Source organism: Lithobates pipiens, unplaced genomic scaffold (genome assembly GCF_037356315.1).
Source record: "Lithobates pipiens isolate NorthernLeopardFrog02 unplaced genomic scaffold, aLitPip1_a1.2 Scaffold_16, whole genome shotgun sequence".
NCBI lineage: Eukaryota > Metazoa > Chordata > Amphibia > Anura > Ranidae > Lithobates > Lithobates pipiens.
The window spans coordinates 443895782-443907887 of NW_027507748.1; the positions used below are offsets into that span (position 1 = coordinate 443895782).

Here is a 12106-nt window from a genome sequence, read left to right on the forward strand (position 1 = left end):
GGGCGTTCCTGGACACCCTCCCAGAGCCCTGCCTCCTGTGTGACCTCTGGGGCACGTATCCAGAGCACTCTGTAACTGCTGTGTCCTTCAGACACAGCTGATCACAGATCATGGTAAAGGACCAATCACAGTGGCCTTTTACCGTGTTATCAGCTAATCACATATAAACAGACTGTCTGGTGTGAGGAAAGGAGAGCCGTTAAGTGGCAAGACTGTCAGTACGTTATTTACACAAAAAATCAGGGCACTGATCATCAATGCCCTGATTATCCGTGCATCCCCATTAGTGCCCATCAGTGCTGCCTATCAGTGCTTCTCAATTCCGCCTATCAGTGCCTATCAATGCTGCTTATCAGTGCCCATCAATGCCACAATTCAGTGTCCATCAGTGCAGCCTATCAGTGCCACCTTTTACTGCTCATCAATGCCACCTATCAGTGCTCCTCAATGCCGTCTATCAGTGTCACTTATCAGTGCTCATCAATGCCACCTATCAGTGTTCCTCAATGCCGCCTATCAGTGCCACTTGTCAGTGCTTATCAATGCCCCCTATCAGTGCTCATCAATTCTGCCTATTAGTGCCCATCTGTGCCGCCTTTCAGTGCTCATCAATGCCATCTATCAGTGCCACCTATCGGTGCTTCTCAATGCTGCCTAACTAGATACACTAGTTACTGTGCATGGCCCTGTACATCTTTACTATTAAAACTCACTGCATGTCACTAATTGCCTCCCCAGTTGCACAATCTCTGCATACTATTCTGCATGGAGACTACATATCGTGGCTGCATAGCACATACTGTACATTAGCACCAACAGTAACACTGAGGGGGAAGGGGGGTTATTAGGTACACAACATGGGACCCTATGATTTTGAAATACAGCTCTGTCTCTAGCAATGACCAATATAGTTCTCAGTGACTCTGGCAGTGATCATTGTAATGGCACTGAGTCCCAAAAATGTATCCGTGAGGATGACTATAGCCTACTGTCACCTCAGTCTCCCCAGCTGAGACAGGACAAGGTCATCCAGTACCCAACTGTGCCTGCTCCCTCCCCTCATGTGGGAATTTTGGGAAAATAGTGGCATGCAAAGCAAGATACTGTACCTGTATATGCATATACTGTATATTTGCAATATGTAAGAGTTTAAAACTGGTGTACACATAAGGGGCTAACAGAGTAAAGAAGAAAAATAACCCTGCATTGGTGGTGTCACTGGATGGAAAAAATGACCCTGCATCGGTGGTGTCACTGGATGGAAAAAATTACCCTGCATCGGTGGTGTCACTGGATGGAAAAAATTACCCTGTATCGTGGTGTCATTAGCTGGAAAAAATGTCCCCGTGTCAACGGTGTAGATAAGAGGAAAATGGTGCTGCATCAGTGTCAGTGGGGATAAACTACTGCCAATCAGTGAAGGGGAGATATCGGCGCGTGCCTGTAGATTGTAGTACACACACACACAGATTACCTTATAGTGCAGAGCCCAGGGCTGAGTCGTGAGACATGGTGGTTATCATGCAGCTTCCAGGGACAGTCTCCTGAAATTGAGAACTGGCCCCATGTCACCAAAATCATCTTAATATATACACAGATTTGTAAAAAAAATCCCTACTCTCTAATTTAGGCCCCTTTCACACTGGGGAGGTGGGTGTGTCGGCAGTAAAATCCTGCTATTTTTAGAGGCGCTTTACCGCCAATTTGGTGATGCTATTCGGCCGCTAGCAAGGCGTTTTTACGAGCGGCCGAGGAAGGGTTAAAACCACAGCAAAGCGCTGCTGCTGCAGCGCTATGCCGGTGGTATAGCTGTGCTGCCCCATTTATTTCAATGGGCAGGAGCGATGTATACACCACTCCTTCACCACTCCAAAGATGCTGCTAGCAGGACTTTTTGTAGCGTCCTGCCAGCACACCACTATGTTTAATATGAGATTAATTCTCAGTGAAACCACTGTACTAGTCCAGACAAGCAATTGCTATGATCAATCTGTTATGACCAGTCTGCTGAAATTGTGACCTGCCCCCGGGGATACTGAAGATGACACCCTAGGGCCGCGTACACACGGGCGGATTGTCTGCCCAACTAAGTTCGTCAGACAATCCGACAGACAGTCCGTCCAACTTTTGAATGAACGGACTTGACCACACACGATGAACAGACAGTCCGCTGAAAGCTTGTGCGATGACGTGTATAGCACGTACGACGGGACTAGAAATACGACGTCCAATACACTGCAATGCAACCTTCGGCCGTGTAAATCCTTTCTGAGCATGCGCCATACTTAGTCCGTCCAACTTGCCTACTCACGAGCGGACTGTCTGCTGAAACCAAGTTTGGACGGACAAAATTACGGAAATTCCAAAAGACTTAGTCCGTCAGACTGTCCGCTGAAAAAGTCCGCTGAAGCCCACACACGAGCGGATTGTCCGCTGAAACACGTTTCAGTGGACTAAGTTGGACGGACAATCCTCTCGTGTGTACGCGGCCTAATGCTCCCATCTGATTACCCTAATATATACACAGTTTTTTCTTCGAAATCTCTACTCTCCAATTTATAGTAGCCAGCATATACTACAACTTTGTGCGCTCAATATATCAGTGAGTCTTTGTTAATATACCTTGAAATCAATTTGGATATATTCATAAAATACAATTTAAAGTGGTGTTGCCCCCCAAAAAAAAGAAAATTGCTAAAAATTCATCTGGGACCTGTCACGTGTCCCAGATGACTGTGTGGCGTATCACGGCACCTGGCGCCGCTTGCGCAGTGGGTGCCCGGCTGTGAAGCCACAGCCGGGTACCCACAGTAAGAATGCCGGTGCTGCGAGCGGAGCGGGGAACGAGGGGGGGCTTCATTCCCCCGCATCGCTGGACCCTGGGACAGGTAAGTGTCCGATTATTAAAAGTCAACAGCTGCCGTATTTGTAGCTGCTGACTTAAAAAAAAAATTTTTTAGGGGGCACCCCACTTTAAGGCCTCGCTATCTCATATTTAAAATTTTTTTAATATATATACTGTCACCTAGATTAGAACCCTTAAAGTGGTTGTAAACCCTTACAAACCACTTTGACCTACAGGTAAACCTAGATTAAGGCTCACCTGTAGGTCCAAGAAATATCTATAGATATTTTCCGAAAGACAGGCAGCGAGATCCACCAAGAAGATGGAGGCTCCGGACTACGGGGGACAGCGGTGACTTCGCTGGCTCCTGTGTCATGTAAGTGACACATAACGGACTACTATGCGATGCATAGTAGTCCATTATGCTTTACCTTTGCAGGGAATCAAAGAGGAGGTAAACTCATCAGGGTTTACTTCTTCTTTAACTTCAGCTATATAAGCCTGCTGCTCTAACCACTATACTAACTCTCAGTTGGTTGAGCTTGCTTTATGTTCAATATGAGGTTAATTGTTTGTGAAGCAACTCTGTTAGTTCAGACAAGTAATGGCCATTATCAATCCATTATGACAATAAAACACATTGTCCTGCTGCCTTCTAGCCATTCACAATTCCCTCATGTAGGGACAAGTTGGGGTGTAGAGCTGTGCTGGCCATTGTGTTTTGTTATCTATGGAAGCTATGTCCCCCCACTTACACACAATACACACGTTTTCAGCATGGCTCTTCTTGTTGGAGCAGATGACAGAGAAGAAGAATAAGACATCAAAAAGAGGAAACTCTTACAGTAGAGGAACCAGAGAACCCAACACTGCCTGGTTCCCTATACTGTGTGCTGTAACCAAGATAGATTTACATATCCACATATCCATATATAGAGCAGAAGACATGTATGTATGTCTGCAGAATGATGGTCTGTGGGTGTTACTACATTATTGCTCATTGGTCCTAAAATCTTCTCAATAGAGACTACTATGTTATATTTATAAACTCAGAATTCTGACTTTCAAACTCAGAATTTTGACTTTGAAACTCAGAATTCTGACTTTGAATCTCAGAATTCTGACAATTTTGACTTTTAAACTCAGAATTCTGACTTTGAATCTCAGAATTCTGATTTACAAACTCAGAATTCTGACTTTGAATCTCAGAATTCTGTAAAAAAAAATATGTAAACTTACAATTCTGACTCTGAATCTCAGAATTCTGACTTTTAATCTCAGAACTCTGACTTTCAAACTCAGAATTCTGTTTTTTTTTTTTTTAAACATAATTCTGTATTTATTTATTTTTTGATGGCCCCAGGGCTCTTCCATAGAAACGTTACCTTTTCTTCCCTTACTGGTCCTTTCTGTATAAAACAGATTCTGTCTTTATCTTCCACTGGAAAAGTCCATTCTCCAGGATCATAGAGGCTGATATGTAGACTCTGGTTGCTCAGAACCTGAAACAATCGATTTTTCTTGAATTAGAATTATACGATTCAGATTCAGCAGAAGTGCTTGGCTGTGAATCATCTTCTCTTTCAGTCAAAACGGATTCCATCGTCTCATGTTCATGCTCAGGCACCTCTTGACTTGTACTTATCTTGCCTGTCTTCAAAAACGTATGCATAGAGCCACGTAATTATTGTTTGCATTCCTCAAAAGCAATATTCTTTTTTTCTTTTTTGGTGACCAGATTCAAATTTTCACCCTTTGTCACGTTCTTTTCCACTTTTATGCATATTTGTTTTAAATTTATGGAAAACTAATGTAAATTCTGCTAATCTAGTAATTACACACAGTGTAGTAACACACAATTTTAGAACAAAATAAACAAAATGGTAAAAAGACCAAATGCTGGAACACAATTTAATTGATTGAAGTGATTTCTGCTTCTGGTCTCTCAATTGGTCAAACTGTTTTCATGCTAAATCACTTGCTGTTGTCACACCCTTTATAAGCAAACAAGTACACTGGTTAACATGGATACTTGTATAATGAGTGTTTCAGTGTATGTCTGACAAAAAGCTAAGAGGCAGTCCAATCCAGTTAAGAAGTAGTCCGATCTGTGGGACAGTCAAACCCAGCTGAGAGACAGTCAAACCCAGCTGAGGAATAGTCAAACCCAGCTGAGAGACAGTCCAATCCAGCTGAGAGACAGTCCAATCCAGCTGAGAGACAGTCTAATCCAGCTATGGGACTGTGACAATCCAATCCACCAAAGGGACAGTCCAAACCAGCTAAGGGACAGTCCAATCCAGCTGAGGGACAATCCAATCAGATGAGGGACAGGTCAATCCAGTCGAGGGACAGTCCAATCAGATGAGAGACAGTCCAAACCAGCTAAGGGACAGTCCAAAACAGCTAAGGGACAGTCCAAAACAGCTAAGGGACAGTCCAAAACAGCTAAGGGACAGTCCAAAACAGCTAAGGGACAGTCCAAAACAGCTAAGGGACAGTCCAATCCAGCTGAGGGACAATCCAATCAGATGAGGGACAGGTCAATCCAGTCGAGGGACAGTCCAATCAGATGAGAGACAGTCCGACCCAGCTAAGGGACAGTCCGACCTAGCTAAGGGACAGTCCGACCCAGCTAAGGGACAGTCCAATCCAGCTGAGGGACAGTCCAATCCAGCTGAGGGACAGTCCAATTAGATGAGGGACAGGTCAATGCAGTCGAGGGACAGTCCAATCAAATGAGGGACAGTCCGACCCAGCTAAGGGACAGTCCGACCCAGCTGAGGGACAGTCTGACCCAGCTGAGGGACAGTCTGACCCAGCTGAGGGACAGTCCGACCCAGCTGAGGGACAGTCCGACCCAGCTGAGGGACAGTCCGACCCAGCTGAGGGACAGTCCGACCCAGCTGAGGGACAGTCCAATCCAGCTGAGGGACAGTCTAATCCACCTGAGGGGCAGTCCAATCCTGCTGAGGGGCAGTCCAATCCAGCTATGGGAGTGTGACAGTTCAATCCAGCTATGGGACTGTGACAATCCAATCCACCAAAGGGACAGTCCAAACCAGCTAAGGGACAGTCCAATCCAGCTAAGGGACAGTCCAATCAACTAAGGGATAGTCCAATCCAGCTATGGGAGTGTGACAGTTCAATCCAGCTAAGGGACATTACCAGCTAAGAGACAGTCCAACCCAGCTGAGGGACGGTCCAACCCAGCTGAGGGACGGTCCAACCCACCTGAGGGACAGCCCAATACAGCTATAGGAGTGTGATAGTCCAATTCAGCTATTGGACTGCCACAATCCAATCCACCTAAGGGACAGTCCAATCCAGCTAAGGGACAGTCCCAGCTGAGGGATATAGTCATAGTCCGACCCAGCTGAAGGATATAGTCTGACCTCACATCCATGATACAAGAGATGGTCAGAGACTGTGTATGGACAATGATACAGGAGATGGTCAGAGACTGTGTGTGAACAATGATAAAGGAGATGGTCAGAGACTGTGTGGACAATGATACAGGAGACGGTCAGAGTCTATGCAGACAATGATACAGGAGACGGTCAGAGACTGTGCAGACATTAATACAGGCGATGGTAAGAGACTGTGCAGACAATGATACAGGAGATGCTTTTATTATGGTAATGACAAGCAAACTCTTACCTGGCTAACACAGTATCAAATGTTAGAGCCACAGACAGGGTGCTGACAGACAATCATGCAGGAGATGGTCATAGACTGCAGAAAATGATACAGGAGATGGTCAGAGACTTCGCAGCCATGATACAGGAGATGGTCAGAGACTGTGTGGACAATGATACAGGAGATGGTCAATAATACAGTAGACGGTCAGAGACTGTGCGGCTATGATACCGGAGTACGGTCAGAGACTGTGCAGCCATGATACAGGAGATGGTAAGAGACTGTGTGGCAATGATACAGGAGATGGTTTTATTATGGTAATGACAAGCAAACTCTTACCTGGCTAACATGGTATCAAATGTTGGAGCCACAGACAGGGTGCTGACAGACAATCATGCAGGTCATGGTCATAGACTGCGGAAAATGATACAGGAGATGGTCAGAGACTGCGCAGCCATGATACAGGAGATGGTCAGAGGCTGTGTGTGGACATTGATACAGGAGATGGTCAATAATACAGGAGACGGTCAGAGACTGTGCGGCCAGGACACAGGAGACGGTCAGAGACTGTGTGGCCATGATACAGGAGACGGTCAGAGACTGTGCAGCCATGATACAGGAGATGGTAAGAGACTGTGTGGCAATGATACAGGAGATGGTTTTATTATGGTAATGACAAGCAAACTCTTACCTGGCTAACATGGTATCAAATGTTGGAGCCACAGACAGGGTGCTGACAGACAATCATGCAGGTCATGGTCATAGACTGCGGAAAATGATACAGGAGATGGTCAGAGACTGCGCAGCCATGATACAGGAGATGGTCAGAGGCTGTGTGTGGACATTGATACAGGAGATGGTCAATAATACAGGAGACGGTCAGAGACTGTGCGGCCAGGACACAGGAGACGGTCAGAGACTGTGTGGCCATGATACAGGAGACGGTCAGAGACTGTGCAGCCATGATACAGGAGACAGTCAGAAACTGTGCCGACAGTGATACAGGAGATGGTTTTATTATGGTAATGACAAGCAAACTCTTACCTGGCTAACACGGTATGAAAAGTTGGAGGCACAGACAGGGTGCTGACAGACAATCACGCCACAAAGATGCAGAAGATGATCAGAGACTGTGCAGAAAATGATACAGGATATGGTCAGAGACTGTGCAGCCAATGATACAGGAGACGGTCAGAGACTGTGTGGACAATGATACAGGAGATGGTCAAAGACTGTGCAGACAATGATACAGGGGATGGTCAGAGACTGTGCGGCCATGATACAGGAGATGGTCAAAGACTGTGCAGACAATGATTCAGGGGATGGTCAGAGACTGTGCGGACAATGATACAGGAGACGGTCGGAGACTGTGTGTGGACAATGATACAGGAAATGGTCAGAGATTGTGTGCAGATAATGATACAGGCAATGGTCAAAGACTGTGCGGCCATGATAACAACAGAATGAGCATGATTGATAGCTTAACAGTGTAATGCAAGAAGCATCGTCAGCAGGTTTAGGGAGAGGGTAAATATCACTGCTGTATTTATTACTTAATTGTAATAGAGAAGGTGGTACTGGAACACCATTCTGGGTGTACTGCCTGGCAGAGGAATATGAATCACAAAAATAGCTGCACAGAATTATAAATCTTTTGGTAGAGGAAACATTTCACATATGTGTGTGCATAGATGTTTGCCTGGCGTTAATTTTGAAAGCAGAACCGCAGCAAGATAAATAATTAAAACTAAAAATAAAATAAGTCCTCCAGTTTGAACGACAGCCAGCCTCATTCAATGGCATTCAACTGGAATGTACATGCCCTCAGCCTGTCATTCAACAAGTAAGGACAAGGGCACAATGATGATCCCATCCAGTGACGGCTGGTGCTCAAAATTTTTGGGGGGCCCCAAACAAACTGAAGAAAAAACCCATTAATTGCAGCCTTACTGTGCCCATCAAAGGCAGCCACTGTGCCCATCAGTTGCAGCCACTGTGCCATCAAATGCAGCCACTGTGCCCATCAAATGCAGCCACTGTGCCCATCAAACGCAGCCACTGTGCCATCAAACGCAGCCACTGTGCCCATCAAATGCAGCCACTGTGCCCATCAAACGCAGCCACTGTGCCATCAAACGCAGCCACTGTGCCATTAAACACAGCCACTGTGCCCATCAATTGCAGCCACTGTGCCATCAAACGCAACCACTGTGCCCATCAAACGCAACCACTGTGCCCATCAATTGCAGCCACTGTGCCATTAAACGCAGCCACTGTGCCATTAAACGCAGCCACTGTGCCATCAATTGCAGGCACTCTGCCATCAATTGCAGCCACTGTGCCCATCAATTGCAGTCACTGTGCCATCAAACGCTACTAAGGTTCATAGAGAATAAGAGAACCAACCTTCAGTATGGTGGAACTATTCTAATTCTATTGATCCAGGAAAACCAAAACCTCAGTAAAACAGATGTTATTTTTACAATGTGGGAAAATAAAACTGTCTTGTCAATGATACATGGACTAATAGGTCAACATTTTGAAATTATTAATTTGAGAAAAGAAGAACTTTGCCACGAATGAAGAAACTCCTCCTATAATTCATAATATGACCTAAAGCCCATGCAGAGATAATATGGTCTTTGGACTCTTTGACTTGGGGGTGCATTGTTGTTTTAGTTTTTCATATATATATAATATGCTCCTCGCCTTGGTGACTAATTGGTCCCTTACTAAAGGCAGCAGGACTCAGTCGGAGAAGCAACACATGATGTTCTATCTCTGCCCTGCAGTGCAATCTGGGAGTTGTAGTCTCTGCAGAGCACAAGCACCAGACAGCCATGTTGAAGTCTGTGTGCCTGTGCTCTATGGGGGAACTACAATTCCCGCCATACACTGGGGCCGCAGTTGCCGACTTTAGAGGAAGGGCTAGGACTTGGAGGATGGCGCTGTGGCAGTGGAGCCTGCTATTGGACGTAGGCAGCCTGAGCCATGCCCATACACCATCCACTACCATGATGATGAGAATATTAGTGTTATCCCCCTCGTCCGTGGTGGTGGCTCAGTTTACTCTGCGCCACAGCTGTGTGCAGTGCGCCCACTCACCCCGCCACTTGCGAGTCTGTCCCACACTGTACACAACAGCAGCAGTGCAGTATAACACCTCAGAGGCAAATTAGGCAATCGCGCGATGGCGAGGCCCTTTCTGTGGGCGAGGCCTAAGGCAATTGCCTAATTTGCCTAATTAAAGAGCCGCCTCTGGGCAGTGTACACAGTATCTAATACAGTGTGTACAGTTTCAACTACACTTCTGGTGGTGTACACAGTATACAAAACAGCACAGCTATTGTACAGTTGCTAATACAGTGCAGGCGGTGTATACAGTATCTGCATTCAATGTAGCCTATATCTACAGTGCATTCCATGGTGTACTGTTTCTAATATACTTCAGGCGGTGTACGCAATATCTAATACAGTGTGTACAGTTTCTACCACACTTCTGGTGGTGTACACAGTATACAATACAGTGCAGCCATTGTTCTTTCAGTTTGATGTGTATAGCACCGATATCCATTATGGTATAAAGAACCAGTAAAATAATTAGGTTGAGAAGTTATTCAAATAGAAAAATAAATGCTATCGCTGGATTAGTGGAGGAGGAAGAACAATTCTGTATCAATGGTGGACAAACAGCTGCTCTGTACCTAAGAGAATGTAGATACAGAAAGTGAAAGGCCATCACATCTTTAGTATTTATGCAAATAATTTTGAAAGGGGATTTTACAAAATATCTCAACAATTTCCTGAAATCGGATGCATCCATTGTAAACAGCTCAGCCAGAAACCACACCTCTACTTTAAATGGCTAAAAACCTCAAGCTTCCTTCCACATTCTGCACAGCACGACGACTGAGAGGTATAATAACCAGTGATTCTAAATAGGTATCTTGGATCAGGTATAGGAATGCTGAATTCATGTTTTTGTTTCTCTTAGGCATTTTAAGAACACTAACACTCTAGCCGGTAAGTACACTAAAAAAATAAATTATACAATAAATGTATGTTTTATTCTTCATCTGTAATCAAATATGGTGAAGTTTACAAACCTTAAAATTAAAGAAAATGCTTGATTACCATTGATATTGATAATTACAAAAGAAACAGGTGTAGTAATGTACTGTTGCAGTCTTGGTTTCTGGGGTAATAAACATTAATTCTAGTCTGGGCACAAATAATCCATCACATACACACATAGCATAATTATGTGATGGTATGAATGCCGGAATCCCTTGCAACCTTCTCTCCTCTCACAGTGAAGGGACCATATTCCCTATCTATAGAACTTCTTCAGCAGAAGAGCTTAGCAGAACACTGCACTCACATAGCCTGCCTAGATGCATCTTGGGCTTATATACAACCCATTCCACCCTAATCCATTTATTTTAAAAAGGAGAGCCTGGGGCTGCCCCTATCATGCCCTTAGCAAGAAAGGGAAATGGACTACCTCAGTACCCAGGAAGTGACAATTGCTTTTATAAAAAATATAATATTTTATTAATACAAATTCTTTAAAAAACTGTGATATGCTGGTAATATGGTGTCCCCAGTGCGTATTGACGGCCCAGAATGTAATTAATCTTGATGTATGATCCTCTACATGTTTTTCTTTCTCACCTCCTAGTGCCCTTTTGGATTCCCTCTTTTCTTTTGCTCCCTGGGTGGAGAAGAAAGAGAGAAGTCAAAAGGAGGAAGAGGGGGAAGAAGGAGGCGGTGGGACAGGAAAGGGGGTGAGGTAACAAGAAGGGGATGATAAAAGATGGGCAGGGAGGGACAAAGGAAAACAGGAAAAGATCAGAAGGAATGATGAGAGAAAGGGTAGGAAACAAAAAGAGGGAATCCAAAAGGGCGCTAGGAGGTGAGAAAGAAAAACATGTAGAGGACCATACATCAAGATTAATTACATCCTGTGCCCTCAATACCCACTAAGTACATCATATTACCAGCAAGAGCCAACCAGAACAAATGCACTGTTGTAACTACTGTTTTATTCATATACATGGATATGCATCTTTTTTTTAATGAATTTGTAGAAATAAAATGTTATTTGTTTTATAAAAAGAATTGTCATTTCCTGGGTATTTTCCTTTCTTGGAATTTGGGAATTTTCATTTCTTGCATGATAGGGGAAGTCCCAGGTGCCCCTTTTTAAACATTAATAGTTTGAAGATGTTGATTCCCCCACATATGTAATACTATAGCTTTTTTGAGGCACACACCTTATCTCTAATCCATTTATTCATTAGGTACACAGAAACACACAAATATATATAACTTTTACTAAAGCAACTAACAAGGTGCAGTAACCTCTAGCAAGTGAGGAATCGCGTATTTGTTCTGCACACCCAATCATTATTGCTTTCTGCATGATGTTAATTAGGGATGAGCTCGATGTTCGGGTCGAACATAAGTTTGACTCGAACATTGGGTTTTCACCTGTTTGCTGAACAGCGAACATTATGGGGCACTCGTGAAAAATTTGAGCGCCGATGAACACCTCATAATGCACTGTGAGTTCGCAGTGCATTGCTGCGTGATGATTGGCCAGAACATGCACCTGACCTG

At 44.5% G+C, this 12106-nt stretch overlaps 1 protein-coding gene across 2 annotated transcripts in view; it reads left to right on the forward strand.

The window, feature by feature from the left end:
- The first annotated feature begins 10295 nt into the window (after positions 1-10295).
- Positions 10296-12106, forward strand: part of LOC143983254 (uncharacterized) — a 78815-nt gene continuing 77004 nt past the window's right edge. Inside the window, exons 1-2 of one of the 2 annotated variants that reach the window (XM_077482726.1) lie at positions 10296-10400; positions 10479-10507. Coding sequence is in view for 1 of the 2 variants with exons in the window: in XM_077482725.1 (XP_077338851.1) it covers positions 10346-10400 (55 nt within the window). In the remaining variant the exon portion in view is untranslated. The remainder of the gene's footprint in view (positions 10401-10478; positions 10508-12106) is intronic. The other variant, XM_077482725.1, reaches the window with a different exon arrangement.